The sequence below is a fragment of the Triturus cristatus genome, chromosome 11 (genome assembly GCF_964204655.1).
Source record: "Triturus cristatus chromosome 11, aTriCri1.1, whole genome shotgun sequence".
NCBI lineage: Eukaryota > Metazoa > Chordata > Amphibia > Caudata > Salamandridae > Triturus > Triturus cristatus.
In genome coordinates this window covers 583,010,536-583,028,244 of record NC_140594.1, presented here as the reverse complement: position 1 = coordinate 583,028,244, position 17,709 = coordinate 583,010,536, and the positions used below count along the sequence as shown (strand labels likewise).

General features: G+C 46.1%; 1 protein-coding gene across 1 annotated transcript in view; it reads left to right on the top strand.

The window, feature by feature from the left end:
* DMTN (dematin actin binding protein) overlaps positions 1-15,942 on the top strand; it is a 335,689-nt gene extending 319,747 nt beyond the window's left edge. Inside the window, exon 17 of the mRNA XM_085633833.1 lies at positions 4,122-15,942. Coding sequence (XP_085489959.1) covers positions 4,122-4,235 — 114 coding nt within the window. The 3' untranslated portion in view covers positions 4,236-15,942. The remainder of the gene's footprint in view (positions 1-4,121) is intronic.
* Positions 15,943-17,709: the final 1,767 nt, after the last annotated feature.

The following is a 17,709-nucleotide window of genomic DNA, read 5'->3' as shown; positions in this document are numbered from 1 at the left end:
ACCTTGGAGACTGTGATTGGAGTAAAGATGGAATAAGAGGCACCAAGACATACCATAGAACCTGTTAATATCAGTTTGGAGGTTGAAATTGGGTCTTTCCAGTCACTTAGCTCAAGGTGGTCAGCTCTCTTAACATCCCTCTACTCTCAAGCTTTATTTCCGACACTGGGCTGTTTTAAAAGTGGTCTCCTCTATCCTGTGTCTTTCTTCCCTATTTGGACATTTTCATCAGAAGGATTTCAGTTTTCCAATTTAAGATAGCTGCGGGGAGCAAATAAAGGGCCAGATGTATGACCCTCCAATTTGCGACTCGCAAATTGTGTCGCATTTGCGACTCGCAATTTGCGTCGCATTTGCTACTCGCAAATTGGGATGTATAACAGTATTTCAGACACTGTTAGCGATTCCTAATGGGCTTGCAAATTGCATGCCTCATGAATATTGATGAAGCGGTCGCATTTTGCGACCCTATTAGGAATGGCTAGCACTCCCAGGTACGGTGGCCTGCTGGGGTCAGCAGACCACCATGTCTGGGACTGCTTTTAAATAAAGCAGTCGTTTTATTTTAAATGCAGCCCATTTTCCTTAAAGGGAAACAGGATGCATTTAAAAAAGAAATATGAAACTTTTCAGTTTTATTTTTTTAAGGTCAGGCAGTGGTCACTGGGACTACTGCCTGCTTTAAAAATATTTTCTCACATACAAACAGGAAGGGGTTCCCTGGGGACCCCTTCCCATTTGCGAATGGTTTACCACCCATTTTAAGTAGGTGGTAAACTGCGAGTGTTTTGAAGCTGCAAATGCGGTCGCAAAACAATTGTAAATGGCATGGTGACTCGCTGTTAGGAAGGGACGCCCCTTCCTAATAGCGGAAGTCGCAACTGCTATTTTGCAAATCAGTGACTCGTAAAATAGCATTCGTACATGCCATTACCCTTTTTTGCAGTCGCAAACGGGAGGATCTCCCATTTGCAGCAGCAAAGAAGGGTCGTACATCTGGCCCAAAGCCTTCTACATCCCGTAGAGTGGTTTAGAAAAAGAGTCTGGTACACTTCTAGTTTCCCAACATTTGAGACATTTGTCTTTAAACCGCCTGTTTCTCATCGCACGACACATCCCTGCGATTTGCCTTTTGTAATTTAAGCCTACAATCTCATTCTATTGATCCTCTATCTAAGGTAGACCTAACTTCCTACCTATGAAGACGGTATTTTCGGTGGTGGGAATCCCTTCTAAATGCAGCGAGTAGCTATCTGAGCTTCTGTACAAAGAATCCTTATACTCTGTCTTTCTGGATAGGTTATCCTGTATTCTGATGCTTTCTTTAATCCTAAAGTCTTTTCTTCTTTTCACTAATCTCAGCAGGTGTTTCTTCCTTTGTTCCTCCCTACTCCATTTTCAGAATACAAAAAACCTTTAGGCTTCCTTGATGTGTGCAGAGCAATTCTTACTCACCTTCTGCAGTCCTAAACCTTTAGAAAATATTTGTATTACTTTTGGAATGTCTGAGCAGGGACGTAAAGCTTCATTTCTTTCTATCAGCATACGTATTAGATCAATTTTGCTTCAACGTACACCTTAGGAGACACCCATTTCCTATTGGCATACAAGTTCATTCCGCCAGGAGTATTTTAGCTTCTTGGTCTGAAATTAAAGGAATATTTATCTCTGGAATCTGGCAAGTGGCCACTTGGGCTTCTCATAACACATTTGTTTCCCACTATCAACTTCAGGGCCTGAGAAGGAATGGTTTGAATGTTTGGCTTTGGGGTTCTCGGTTCCTCTACGCAAGATTAATTTTGATAAATTGTTATATCAGTAAACACTGGGAGGCATATTTGCGCCACCGTAGCATCACAATAGCGTCACTTTTTCTGATGCTCCAGCGCTGAAAACCATGAAATCGTCGTATCTCTGAGGCCATGCAATGCCACTTTGCATGGATTTGAATAGCCTCATAGTTAAGGCAAGGCAGCGCAATTCGCTGCATGGCCTTACTCTCCACTAGAAGGTGTTCCATGGGCGTTGCGGTGGGTATTCCCACGCAACACCCAGGGATTTTGATGCATCCTCAGAATTACAAACCCATGTAAAACTCGTGATGCACCAAAACCTTACCCCTCCCCAGGGAAGGCGTAATGAGTAGAAATAACTTTATTTCTCCTCTTTTTCCTCTTTCCATGTGTGCTGCATTCTGCAGCACACGTAGAAAGAGGAAAAAGCCTCCCGGAATTGTTTTTGTGCAGGAAGTTGCCCCAGCACTGGCCCGAAAACGGCACCAGTGCTGGGATAAAGGACAGGGAGGCACCGTATTAGCTAAATACGGTGCATTCCTGCCCTTTCCCTTTGACATAGGGCAGCACAGCAAGGAGATTTGCTACGCTGCCCTATGGGAAAACGCCATAAATGAGGGCTAGGGTGTAGAAGTCCCAGAGTGTTGGTTGGATTTTCTTTTCTAATGAATGGCCTCTTGTTCCAAGCTTTGCTCTCCTCATAATGTTATGACTGAGACAAGGAAGAGGTACATGGAAGCAATGCCCCAATTACTTACTGGTAATGGTCATTACTCCTAGTCCTACTGTTCCTCATACCACTCATAGCTCCCACTCTCCCCTCCGAGTCAATTGACCATTTTTTGGCTTGGATATTTCCAGAAGAATGTTTGGAAAGTCGCCCCTTCACTGTCGCCAGCAGGGGAGGAAGGCAGCCTACTCAGCATATTCTTTGGATTTCCATCTTGATGGCAGTACTGCGGTTGCCATAGTAAAAATATTGGGAAATGCAGGAAAATTATGTTTTCTTCTCCTACTAAAACTTAAACGTAAACTAGCAAACAAATATAGGAATTAGTTCAAAATTATTAAAAGCTGTCTAATTGTTTCAGAATGATTAGAGCCAACAGAGGGATAACTGGCATGTTACAAAAGAAACCTGATCGTTTTACATGGATACTTTTCACCTTTGACCTGCTGGCAGTTTCAAAACAGCAAAACATAAACAAGTGGCCACCATGTTCCTTTCTTGGAAAGGTGGCAACCCTAGGTGAAATTCACCTCATGTTTTTGTGACTGGGACGAAGAAGAAAAGGAGAAAGGAAGATTGCCAATAAGTAGTAATTGCACTCTGGCTGGCATGTTCTAAAGTCCCTTTGCCGTGCTGTGGCACGCACCAGTCTAAATATGGGCACTGCTGGAGCAGGGGCCGCCTCTCATCTGAATGATTGAGCATGAAAACTGGTATAGCTATAATCAGATGTACAGGTGCATCTCCAACACCGATGTCATGAATATTTAACCCCATCTACCGGCCCACGCCCATATCATACGCATAGCCCCAAATGTGCATTCCAAAGAACACCCATGTTTTTTGTCAGCCGCCACTCCGAGGGCTGAATTCACTTTCCACCTTGCAAGATATCTACAAGAGTACATGATGGATAGAATCATTGTATAATGCATGGGGCAGGAATATTGCGCTATCTATTTTTCTACAGTCTGACAAACCCTACAGGACGGTCCGGGTTGTATTTCAGGAAGATGCCAAAAGTGTACCAGTGGGAGGAGGGTAGGCACTGTGAGCATGGGGTGGGACGGGACCCTTGGTGTGCAGGGAAACATCCTGGGTGTGGTTGGAGATAGTGCAGTGGGGTTGGCCTGGATGCGCTGCTGGGATGGACCTGGATGTGCTGGTAGAAGGATCCTAGTTGTGCTGGCAGCTATGGTTTAACATGGCATTTTAACCAGAAGTGTAGTTCATCAATAAAATGCTGATGATGATTTCGTTCCAACGACAGTTTACAAAAAGCAGAGTTTAGGGAATAAGGTTGCTATGGTGATGCTACACAAAGCCTCATCAGGTACATAGAGATCTGTAGACTAATCAATATGTATGTTGTGCAAATGATGTTGCTCCCCGTGAGGCAGAGGTGATGGGGGTAGAGGGTTGGATTGTGGACTTCGAATTGGGGGAATATTTTTTAAATCATCCCTTTAAAGATGTTCAAGGAACAGGCAGTTCATTAGTCAAGTAGTCCTGGACTGTCGCTTTCATGGTCTTGGTGATTTGCCCAAGTAATTGTTTGCATCAGGTTCTCACCTGCTTCCTTCCCTTCTTGATTACAGAGACACCTGTCCCCGGAGGACTTCCAGCGCCTCTTTGAAATGCCCCCGGAGGAGTTCAGCAAGCTGGCCCTGTGGAAGAGGAACGAGCTGAAAAAGAAGGCCTTCCTCTTCTAAATGAAGAGGTGGACGATGAGGAGGAGCATCTCGAAGGCTTCGCAAGAGCCCAGGCCACTGCTATGGCACCCAAAAAACAAAGGCAAAGGTGGCACTTGGCAGCCCCCGGGGCCTCGGTGACAGGAAGGGTGCTAAGAAGGAGGTGGCCAGGGCTTAGAGGCCGACTCCTGGTGTCCCCGCCGCTTTCCTATCGCCTTTTGGACAAAGCCCCCTGTCAAATGCTAACAAATATGGCGGCTGCCCTGTTGTCCCTTCCTTCATTTTGTCCCCCTTAAATGAACTCACATTGAGCATTTTCAAGTTCCTTGTTGGGCAACAAGCATGTTAAGCTTCTAGGAAGGAGACATCAAACTTTTAGCGAGGCTAAGATGGACTGTGACCAAACATCCATATCCGACAAGGGCTGCCTCAGGCCAGCTACAACTAGTGACCCTTGGGGGGGAGGGGGGGGCATTACTGGACATGCAGCCTCATCCACTCCAGCAAAGAAGAACGGCCACAGGTCATTTAGCACTCAGTTTCATAGGGGGAGGGGGGTGCAAGGAGAAAAGCCAGACCCCCCAACCCCCATGAGCCGTTGTATTCCCCCTGATGTGGGGTTGAGGTGCATAATGATCACATTCCTGCTTAACCTAGTGGGGTTATTCTGGGGTCTCGTCGCTTTTAATGCATTCTCCAGCTTTGCCTCAAAATCAATGCAGCAAAATCTCTATTGGAAATAGAGTGGCAGCTCAATGCTCCCAGCGATGATACATCAGCATTGCCACTAGTGATAAAAGACCACTGGTACACTATTGATTATTAGGGGTAGTTTCACCATAACAAATTTAAGCGACCACTGCGTCACTAATGCGAATAGCAGAATATTGTATCTCTAGTGGCTATAGGCGTGCATTCTATCAGTAGGGATGGCAGTTATACTATGAGAGCTCTTTACACTACTGATAGTTAGGATTAGTTGCACCATTATTGGTTATACAAAGCTAGTGTATGACTACTGATTGAGAATACATACTCACTCTATATATACAGGAGACCACAGAGTTACTACTAAGAACAGAAAAACATATATCCCACACCACCATATTGCATCAATGGTGATAGTGCACAGGTGGGACTGCAGCACTTTTCATAGTACAAGGGGTGATTGGGTCTCTAGTTGTTAAACACTCAGAGTCACTATTGTAAGAACAAGGAGGCACTATTCATTGTGCAATTGTGGGCCTTATCATTTTTGTGTAAGAATGGCTGTGTCACTAAAATAGTGCAAGGAGCTTTGTTGTTTTTTTCATCATACATGTAGTACATGTCCTTGGTGATGATGGAACAGATAAGTGCATTACTTTTGATATGGAAAGGTTGAGTGTGAATTTGATGATATTGAAAAGTGCGAGAGGAGAAAGGTGTGTGTGTTTGTGTGCCATTACCGCAAATGAAAGAGGTTGGTGTGTCACTATTAGTGCAAAGTGTTTTTGTGTGTGTCTGTGGTGTGAAAAACTCTAGCCGTGCACTGAATTCATAGATGTTGGTTCACAAAAATAGACAACTGGAAGTGACACCAAGCTCCGTTTGAACCTCCCACACTCGCACCCCAGCCAATAAAATCACATGGTCTCCTATTTGTGACTGAAGTAAATGTGGACCATGGACCCTATTTGCTTTGTGTCGCTAGCACTGCCTTCCTGACCCCTCACACCAGAAACAGCAGAAGAGTACCAATAGACAGAAGGACAAAGTGGGATAATAGCTGCAACCCCTCTCACTCTACTGGTATCCAATGCACATTCTGCTTTGGGTACCATCTTTTGCATAGAGTGAGATGTCTGCAGACTGAGTTACCAGGACACTGAGTCCTGCTTCCTCCTCTGACTCTCCATGTGATTCCATTGCCCGTTTTGGAACTTTGTGTTTGACAGCAGCGGACACCAGCGACTCACCAGCAAGTGAGTCCTCAGGTGCGGGGATGCACTGAGCTGAACATCTGGGGAGTGTTTGTGTCCACAACTCTCTTGGGGTTTTAGAGTTAGGGTCAGGTTCCCTCGCTTGTACGCAGCGCGCCAGATTGCAGAGGTATACAGCATGTAGTGCCGAGAGCAGACTTTGCTTACAATTCTGACATCCAGTTTTTACCCCTTAATCTGCCCTGTATTCCATCTAGGTTTCAACTTGACCAAATTGCTTTGATTGTGAAGGCAACATGGCAGTTCTTTCTTTCAAAGAAATAACACACACTGAGTACCAAATTGCCTCTAGGCCCCTTCTGAACCAAGGTGGCAAGCTAAAATAAATTTGACAAATAGTCCGGAGCGTAGCTTGGTCAGTAACATCAGGGGTAGGGGGCGTGAGATTCAGAGTTTCGGTTTCCAACCATCAAGCTGGCATATGATGTTAAAATACATTATAGGACACGCAGGGCGCATCAGAGGGGCTCAACAGGCAGCGAACAGGGAGAGGAATTTGATTCGGTAAGGGTACCAAGTGAGAGAAAACACAATATTTTGTAAAGTAATTGACATTTTTGAAAACTTTTATAACAGAGAGAGGGAGAGAGTGTGTACCTTTTTGTCTGTGTGTATGTACAAATCCGACACACACTTCACCAAACCCAAATGAAATCACCTGTACCTAACTATTTACTAGAAAATACATATATTAGGTGGGGTGTAACACCCCAAACACCCCCTGAAGCTACGCTCCTGGAAATAGTGAAACTTCACAGTTAAAAAATACTGTAACTAGGGAAAATGTAGGAATGTGCGATGTTGCAAAAGTGTTTCCACAACAAAGTTTGTGAAGTGTTTTAAAACTTAACACACTTGAGAAGTTCACCCAGTGTGCAAATTAAAAAAAATATACGAAGCAGGTGAGCAATAATTCAGCATAATTAAATTTTGCTTTCAAACTCCTGAGAAAAATACTTTTTTGATCGAATTCTCACCTATTGCCATGGCCGCAAACAACTCCGGATTCGGTCAGCATTAAAGTAGAGTGGCAGAAGAAAGTCTGAGCAGCTGTGAGCATTCACAACCAACAGGTGTACATGAACATGATCGCCATTTTGATACAACATGGACCCCCCCATGCTAAATTCAAGATGCACTTGAGGTTACAGCAGGCCTCTAAGACGGATTGGCAATGGCAGTAGGACTGATTTTAAGGGAATGTTGTATGGGAATGTACAGCATTACAAGTAACAACCATGGATATGCATTTCTGTGGAAGCAAAGACCTGTACAATAATATTAGTTACACTTCAAAGGTCAGGTGGAACTTGCACTTTCAAACCAGACCTAAACATCCATGAGGGTAATAAGTGCCCTCTTCCCATCTCTGCTGCTTCCATAGGAAAACGCTGTAAATTGGTTAGCTAAGACACTTTAATGGCATTACAATATCATGCATGGGCCCTGAAAGTTCAAGCTCAAGCAGCTGGATAAAAAAAACAAATATCTGAATGACTATTAAAACAAACAGAGTGATAATTACCAGGCAACACGAGAATACTGAGAATTGTACAAATGTTTTTCACCTACCAGCACTTGGCCCTTCCGTATAGGTAAACGTAAAATAATGGCTGGTATAATTAATTTTTTTCTGTAAAATTTGGCCACCCTAGATGCAGTGTATTTTTTGACAATGAAGGAATTAGTGTGTCATCATTTACAGTGAAAAGGACTGGTCTGTAATAAATAATAGTGAAAGGGGTAACTGGGTCACTAGTGAGTGGGTGGAAGTGTCGCTGATAATAGTGATAGGTAGGGTAAGTGAGTCACTGTCAGGAGTTAAATGCTTCTACGTCCCTTTGTTGACAGTGAGAAGTGCAGCTTTGTCACTACAGTGAAATGGATAGATGTGTCACTGTTGACAGTGAATGGGTTAGCATATCCTTGTTGGTATTTATTGGAAAAATGCATACTGAAATGTCACTGTGCTAACAGACATCGAGCCACCTATATGCTGCGCGCCCTGACTGGACCTGACAGGACAGGAAGGTATTAACTGTCGACAGATGAGCTGCGCCCTGGCATAGCCTAGTGTACAGAGCAGGGGGCTTCCTCTCACCTTCAACCTCTTGGAAGAAAACTAGGTTCAGTCCTGCCAAGTATCACACATCTGGCATTAGACTAACGCATTTGAGTGTGGTAATCCCCATTACCGCACTGAAATGCATTGTCACACGTAATGCATAGTGTCTCACAGCTGCCACTGAAATGCTAGCTGGCTGTTAAAACTGTTAAGTGTGGTAGCGTGCCGTGCCCCCACTGCTCTCACAGGCTTGCAGTTGTGCTATTAATGCTGCTAGCAGGGTGAAGGCTCACACACTGCTTTCAGTGAATCGCCTTGAATCCCCACGGAGCAGCCGTACCAATCAGGTTGTGGAGTTCAGGCTGGTGCCGCAGGGAACTTCACACCCTGCTGCCAGAGCGGGTCCGGAAAGTTTTTGGAGGAAAGCGGCACCTGGCTAGAGGTTTACGTGCGGCTCTGTAAATTTATTCAAATATGGCGCTTACAGCATCATGCTGCCTACTGCAGGCTGCTTGCACAGGCCGTGGCAGGGCCACCACGTGCTATCAGCCATTTTGCTAACCCCCCCTGATTCAATTATGCTGGACCCCGAGGGAGCCGGACCCAAGGGAGTCTGAGAGGAGTGAGTGACCCGGGTTGCAGCGGCCACCAGGACAGAGTCTGCTTGTGACTGGATGGACCCGCCCGGGACTCACTGGCCAGCCAGCCTTAAGGGTGACTATTAACTGAGGCGGCTGGCAAACCTTAATTATGGCGGACCGCAGTGGCTCGCAGCCTAAGTGATCCTGCAGCCACTGCCTTGCAGAGAGACAGTGCGTCAAGCAATTCTTGTAGCGCCACCGCCACACTCCTCCTACAGACTCTGCGACCACTGCCCAAGTAAGTGCCACAAACCTCTGTTGTTTCACACAATGAATGGCAGGGCGCGATCACGCAGCTGCAGCCTGCAGTCAGTGCCTGCCTGTGTTAGTACTAAGGTGACACTGCAGGATATTTTCAATTTCAAATATCCTGCTGTCCTGGGCCCCCAGTTACTAATTTCATATTTGTGCTCGATTTCTTGCAGTACATCAGGCAGAATGCTTGTGAACACTGCAAAGCACTTCAGTTTCATCCCAGACTATTGCTGGGTGGATGAACTACCTATGAAAACACTTCAGCTGTTGTCAGGGGAGATGTGCTACTAATAACATTTGATAGACTGAAATATCCACGAAAGAGTCATTGTGTCGGTATAATGTGTGTGGTGTAAAGTGCTCTGACACCCTGCACTGGTATGAGCAGCACTATCAAACAAATGAACTGTTTTTCAGAGAGGGACAGAAAGATGTTAGAGTGCTTTACAAATGAAACAGATGATATAAGGCATATAAATGATACTACACAATGGTGTTGGGCCATATATGATAGACAAAGAGCATTACAGTAGAAATTAGAGCAGTCACAAATATTGAGTAACAGCAAAACCGTAGGTTAATTGCAGCAGTTTTAAGATCTTCTTAGAGTTTCTCGTTGCACAAATGGGTGCAATTTCTTATATTTAAATGCTTCCCTCGTCTTCCTTGCTTGATTTTGCTGGCGAGAAAGTGTCACTCATAGTCATTGAAATATTGCTCATAATTACACTGAAATTATGAAAATGTCACATATAAGCAATCTGATACCTTGACAGCTATGTAGGTCCCACTGCCTACCAATAGCATACAAAGCAGGAAGTGCACCCTATCACCCTGCACCAGGTCAGTGATGCCCCTCAATATAAGTCTCTTCATGGTCCTGTCCCAGGAGACTGCTGTGTGTCAGTGATGGGCCACTGTTGTGTGATGCTGTACCGATTGGCCAATTGGGAGAAGGGCAGATTTCTAGATAGGCGGCAGATCGGAAACCCCTGGAGGCTGACTTTGCTTTAAGTTGGAGCCGATGTGGGACCGAAAGGTAGGCTGGGGCAGTGTCAGTGGTGGTACGCTATGAAACCCGCCGTATGGTGGTGTCTCAGCGAGAACCGTTACTGCTTGCGGGAGGGGAGTGCTGAGGCAGAGCCGGAGACAGAACTTCCGGACCAGTCAAGGCAGAGGAAACGGAACTGACGTGCCTCCCAACCAAGTGCTCCACTGAATAATTCCACTAGGTTTTCTGCCAATAGTGCATGTTGATCTCAAGGGTGCCTCATGGCCGCCACAAAAAATGTCATTACTGCTCTCCTTTTTTTCTAAGTCCACTTCCTTCCTCCGTTGCCAGAGGTTTGTGAAAGACTGCTCACAGAGTTACCTCATAAATGATCTCATGAGTTTAGTAATCCTTCGCTTCCTTCCGATGCGATGGTGACCTGTGCTGCAGGATGAGAGCAAAGGGTAGAGGTGGCTACTCTTATCTTTTACCAGATCCCTCCAACATAAAATGCCACCCATGCCTTACCCTAGGCCAGATGCATTAGTTCTTGGCCAGACACCTCCCCGCCCTCCTCACACCCTTTCCCCACTAACTCTTGGCATCTAGGGAAATTGTTTCTAACATGTTCTAAAGCTACTTTGTCATAAGTAATGTCTGCATGGCAAGAGAAAAGGAAGGAGGAGACCTCAAAACCCAAGTGGAGTGTAGAAAAGGTTCATGGAGGGCTTCAGATCCTATGAGACATTCCCTGCATCACGTTGCGGAATAACTGATCACATGTATTTAGTACATAACTGGGTCCCTCCCCCCGTTTGACGTGGGGTGATTGATTTGAGGTTGATTGTTGGGTGAACTCCCATCTTTACTATTTTCTCACGAATAGCCAATAAATTATTTCTCCTCACCAACAAATTGTTGCCCCTGATCTTCACTCACTTTTTGTAAACACACCATTTCTTGCACTAGGGAGTTAACCACGTTTCCTCCCACGAAGACCATACGCCTAAATCTGTCCAAATTCTGTGTTTCTGACTCTACATCTTTCATCCTCATCTCACTGGCAGATGAAAACCATCTGTTTTGCTCTCCTCAGCACCCTGGATAAAGATCCTCTTTAATCGTACGTATCCCGATGGCTTATTCACTACCTGCCTAGGAAGGAAGCACCATCCTCACTGTGCTGGGTTTCTGAAGGATTTCCGGCTTTAGCCTGGACCTCCAAGGCAGGGAGCTGGCCCTGGGCAGCTCCCTCCTAAAATGTAAAGTCCCGGAGAGACCTCTAGCTCACCTCCGTCAAGGGGTATTTGCAAGACCGGGTCCTTGATAGGGGCGTAGCTTTCATTGGTGCACTAGGCGCAGTGCAGACATCAAGGCCAAGAGACATGGGGGCTCCCACAATTTTTTGTTTGTTAAAATCTGCAGATTCTGCAGCAGGTGATGGATTATGTGGCAAATGTGGCAAATTCATAACTATGTGAAAATCGCCGCGGCCGCACAATGGCATAATTCCAGTGGCCCTGCTCATAGTAAATTATACGCATACTCTAAAACGTCCCATTTAAACAGGCTAATCACAATCCAATTTCTCATATGGGACCAAGATTTGACACTTATTCCTAGATCCAACTCATATCGTTCAAGTGAGTCCATCCTGCAGCCGGAGCAGCTTTGTTTAGAAACCCTGGGCAGTGTTACACAAAATGCACCGAGCGGGCAAAAGACGTTTGTGCCTCCTTTTTGTATCCCCAGGGCACACTGGTGTTACAAAAGGGACAGCTGTGATATAGATCGCGTCTGCTCAAAATGTGTGCTCGCATGAACCCAAGGGGACGTTCCTTCATTTGCATGCAGGCACTACTCACATAAAAATGAGAGCGTGCCTTTGCCCTTGCACCTGGGTTAAAATATTGTTGCGGGTGCTGATGCAAAGACAATGTCATCTTGTGCACTAATTGCATGTCACAAATTGGGAGGCACATAGTGAATTCCCCTTGGCACTCCTGGGGAGGGAGGGCATGCAGATCCCAGGAACATCCAGGGCACTCTGCTCATGTGGAAGCAGTCACACACTGCACCCACCTGCAGGGGATCCATACAACCACCCATAAAAATGAGATCATGTCCACAGTGGCAGTTAACTTAACTATTGTGCAGTCTATCTTAACTGCACAACCTGCAGTTAAGATAGACTGCAGGTTTCATGCAGCCAATCCTTCTTTCACCAATGTGGTGTTCCCATTTATGGCACAAGTTTGTGCCTCCTCTGAAAACAGCAACATTTTTGTTAGTTGGCGTACAGCCACAAGCTGCATTGGGCACGCCTAATAATAGGTATGCTGCAGCGTAGGTCAGGAATGAGAGGCCTATCGGTAATAGGGTCACAGATGAATGGATCACTGGTGAGGCCGGTGTCTAAACTTCAAGTGTGGTTAGGAGGTTTAGGGTTAGCATTCTAAGGGCCTGATTTAGAAATCGGCAGAGGGAATACCCCATCACAAACGTGATGATAGCCCATCTGCCATATTACAATCCCCATAGGATAGAATGTTGCCGTAATACGTTGGACGGGATATCCGTCATGTTTGTGATGGAGTGTTCCCCTCTGCCGACTTCTCAATCAAGCCCTAAGTCTTTTAGTCTGTGTTTATATCACTGTAGCCTGATTAGCTGTCACACCTAAAAGTATGGTTTGTAAAAGGGAATCCCAGGACTGGAAAAGCTCTGTCTAGTGACATGGACTCTTACCAGAAGAATACTTCGACTAACTGGTGCTGGCAGCGATATTGAGGGAAAAAGTGTCTGTTGATGCAGAACTCTGCAAGAGCACAACGAGTTGCCAGGGGATACAGGAGACTCAGGATGTGCTACAGTGAAGCAGTGGGTTGCAGGGGTCTGAAGTGGTGCAAAGAACTGCAGAGAAGCGCAGTAGGATACTCGTAGAACAACAGTTAGGGGTGCACTTCTCTGCTGGGAGAACGGAGGGATGGAGAGCTCTGTAGTGGATGCAGGATATTGTGACACTCACAGAAGTATTACCAGAGGGCAGACCAGAGAGTACAAGAAGATGTCAGGTCAGACCTTCCGCTCCTATGTACTGATAGTCTGGAATTCCAACCCAGTCCAGATCTAGCAGGATCTCACCCTTCTCACTTATGGAAAGAGCAGAACACTCATCTCTTCAAGCAACACCTTGCGTTGTTACTGTGCAGTCACTAATCTGCTTAGTAAACGAGCCTCCACTCCTTCCCTGGGCCTCTACACCTGCCCTCCTCTCAGAAAGAGAGCCTCCACTCCTGTCCTGGGCCTCTACACCTACCCTCCTCTCAGAAAGAGATCCTCCACTCTTGCCCTATTCCTCCACACCTGCCTGCTCTCAGAAAGAGAGCCTCCACTCCTTCCCTGGGCCTCTACACCTGCCCTCCTCTCAGAAAGAGAGCCTCAACTCCTGTCCTGGGCATCTACACCTGCCCTCCTCTCAGAAAGAGAGCCTCCACTCTTGCCCTATTCCTCCACACCTGCCTGCTCTCAGAAAGAGAGCCTCCACTCCTTCCCTTGGCCTCTACACCTGCCCTCCTCTCAGAAAGAGAGCCTCCACTCCTGTCCTGGGCCTCTACACCTGCCCTCCTCTCAGAAAGAGAGCCTCCACTCTTGCCCTAGTCCTCCACACCTGCCTGCTCTCAGAAAGAGAGCCTCCACTTCTTCCCTGGGCCTCTACACCTGCCCTCCTCTCAAAAAGAAAGCCTCCACTCCTGTCCTGGGCCTCTACACCTGCCCTCCTCTCAGAAAGAGAGCCTCCACTCTTGCCCTAGTCCTCCACACCTGCCTGCTCTCAGAAAGAGAGCCTCCACTCCTGTCCTGGTCTTCTACACCTATCCTCCTCTCAGAAATAGAGCCTCCACTATTTCCCTAGTCCTCCACACCTGCCTGCTCTCAGAAAGAGACCCTCCACTCCTGTGCTAGTCCTCTACACCTATCCTCCTCTCAGAAATAGAGCCTCCACACCTGCCTCCTCTCAGAAAGAGAGCCTTCACTTCTGTCCTAGGCCTCTACACCTGCCCTGCTCTCAGAAATATAGCCTCCACACCTGCCTTCTTAGAAAGAGACCCTCCACTCCTGCCCTGGGCCTCCACACCTGCCTTCTCAGAAATAGACCCTCCACTCCTGCCCTGGGCCTCCACACCTGCCTTCTCAGAAAGAGAGCCTCCACTCCTGCCCTGGGCCTCAACACCCGTGGAAGAAAACGCGTGAAGTGAGTGTAGAATAGTGTGCGCTGCTATTGAGCACGGTATAAGACACATTGACACACACACACGTGCAGACACCCCCTCACATGCCACACGACGCACTTACACAGGCAGTCCTGGGCACACACACTTCACTCGTGGGAGCGTGAGCATAAGTCATGTCTTCATTACTTATCTAAGATCAACAGAACTGCCTGGAAACAATCCTCCAAAAGCCTCATCAGTGGGACCAGCATAGCTACTCCTTCACAGGCCTTGTTTGCACTGCATTCCGCTGCACGCCCTCCGCATAGTCCGCATTTTAACTAAGGCCATGAGGCCGTCTCCGAGCATTAACGCTCCCTGGTTTGCCAATCCATCTCCTCTGCTCTGTTACTAGATAAGTTCATGTTACTGGCGCACTATGTTTTCATTTATTAACATTCTGGGCTTTCCTTTTGCAATCCTTTATTCAGTATGTTCGTATGCAGTCATTTGAGACAAGACTCCAGTTCCCGGAAATCATTAGTTCCTACATATAAAAATGCTTCAGACCAGAGTATTGTGTCGCTATTGAACTTGTATGCTCTTGAGCCTCCTGGTTAGACCGCCTCGCGCACGCAGAGGGTGACTAAGGTGCACACCAGCTATTCCAATTCATGCGTAAAAGCATATACACCATGTCATTTGCATAAAGTATGTAATAACCATAAAAAAATTAATAACAAGCGTAATCGAGATCCCAATTAGGGCCCCATATGCACCCCAATTACAGGACATTATGAATTTCCAGGTCCAGAACCGGGAAAAACCTGCTGCCCTTGAATGAAACTAAACTGGTAGGAACTCAATTTACCAGGTACAGCTCTCCTCCCAACCAAAAATGGGCTTTTAGTGGCATTTCCATGTTTTTTCTTTTTTGAGTTGCAGCCACTACGCTTTCCTGTTCTCCTACTCCATGTTTCTGCCCATTCTCCTCCTCTCTTGCCTTGCTCATTCCAGGCTGTCGAAGCACTGTCAAGCGCCCCATTTCAACCCTCCATTTCAGTGCGCTAGAAGCATCCTTTGTGGCCTTCTCTTGTGCTCCCTTGCCTTACTTCAGCCCCCCCCCCCGCCTTCTTCTCCTTATATCGCCCTCAATCTACCCCAAGGTCTCAAGCACCCTGACGTGTATATAATGCTGGGCTGTAATATAAAAATGCGTTGTACCAAGTTCACAATACAGAGAGGGGAGGTCCTTGGAGTCAGACAGGCCACCAGCATTCCGAAGCTCCTTTTAGAGTTTTAGGGGTGAAGGGTTATTTTCTTCTGCCGTGCACCCCACACCCTTCCCTGTCAGTAGGTCGCACTCAGATGTACAGAATGTAATTTATTAAAAGTTAATCACGAGTCCAAAGTTGCCTTTCACAGCTTCCTATTAAAAAGATGTGTATAAATCGTTTACTGATTTCGGGTGGTTAGGAATCTGTCCCACCCACCCGATTCTGTTTTGTTTCTCGCTGACGTTGAATAACTGGTGTGAAAGTGACTTTTGCTTCTTATTAAAGGCGACGTGATATTATCCAAAATGTGTGCTGCAAGTTGTCTTTTTCTTGAGTGATGTCCCAGGGACAACCAGTGCGTCGCCAAAGTGTGATGACCCATAACACAAGCAAGGAAATGCTATACCCCATCCCGTGGGTGTGTAGCAAACATCCGAGTTTGCAACAGAGAGTTTGGGTGGGGATTTAATGGGAAGACAAGTATTTCAGAACTGTACAATAAGGTGACCACATGGCATGGAGTCAAATTCTGGACCGGACTGTAAAAAACTCAGGACAAAGGGTCACAATTCAGGAAAAAGAGGCAAAATTCAGCACAAAATTTAGTACAAAGGGTCAATTTTAGAGACACATTCGAGGAGAGGCCATACCCCACTACTTTATCAATGCCGCATTAATTAACTATTTTCAACATAGCACTATTTATTCACTATGGTCTTTATGTGATTGCCTAGGTATGCTACTCTCAGGTGGCACATTATGTCCTTGTTCAGTAGTAAAGGAATGCCCTTCAGCACGGTCTCAAGGGCATCGCCCCTCCCCAAATTTACCCAAGCTTTTTAGGAGAGAAAGCAACAGCAACATTTTGATTATGTTTCTAAATATTTTGAACCTCTGGAAAACAGTTTGGGAAACATTAAGGGAAGTGAACCTCTGCTAGTTTGGAAAAGTTGAGCAAAAACATCTGGTCACCTCAACATCCAGTGGATGTTAATTATAAAAAACAATTAATGAGGCAGAGCAGATGGTGTGGGCGACAATCTCACACCTGATGTCAGGATGTGAGGTGCCCATAACTTGCCTGTAGTCTCACAGCACTAGAGTGTGCGTGCAGGACTCTATATTTATCTCGGAACTGGGAGCCCAGCCTACCAATCAAAGAGAATTAAAGAGCAAGATGAAATCGATATCAGATGGGAGATCCAAAGCAACTGTTTCAAAGGGTTGTTGCTAAGCGTTGGACAAATAAGAAAGAGAAGAGCATGGTGAGACAATTCCTAAATCAGACATGATGGGCCCTCTTTGACTATCAGAAAGTATTGTGTACCTGGGAAATTGTCCCAGCAGGGAGGCGAGAAACAGAAGTGGCACTGTGAAGTGTTTAAACAACCAGCACCTACCCACCCTGGCAAACTCTGCTGGTGGAATCGTCCACTGATTGTGCTTGTGAAGGGTGAGCAGGAGATATTGTCCACTCTGTTCATGTCTTAAAATGGTTCTATAGTCGAGCCAAGGCCTAACCAGTGATGTGACTCATCCCTAAGAGCCAAAAACATGCAGATTCACACAAGCAAAAGGTAAGAACATGATAAAGATTTTATAATGTAAGAAGTGTTTATTTAGCATATGCTAGTGTTTTCCCCTTTATATACTATTAGATTGAACTGGGAATCAGTTACCTCTCAATACCTAGGGATAAATATCTTCCACTCCCTCACTGATTTGCAGGATGAAAATCTGGGCAGTGGGACATGGTGCCTCCGAGCCCAGTTTGCTTTTTTGGTCTTCTCTTCCACTTTCAGTAATGGCCCACATGGCACTAGTGAAGATGGTGGTGCTACCCCAGTTATTGTATTATTTTGCAAACCTTCCCCTGCTCATTCCTCATTCCTTCTTCAGACACCTTGACACGTCCCACGTCTGACTTGGGAGCTGGGGCACTGCAGGCAGCTCTTTCCACTCTAAAACTACACATGACTGCAGGTGGATTAGCCTTTCTGGACTTAAAACGCTATCATTTAGCTGCACAGGTCAAATGGGTGTTTCACTGACTGTCTGGCCGCCCCCTGCATG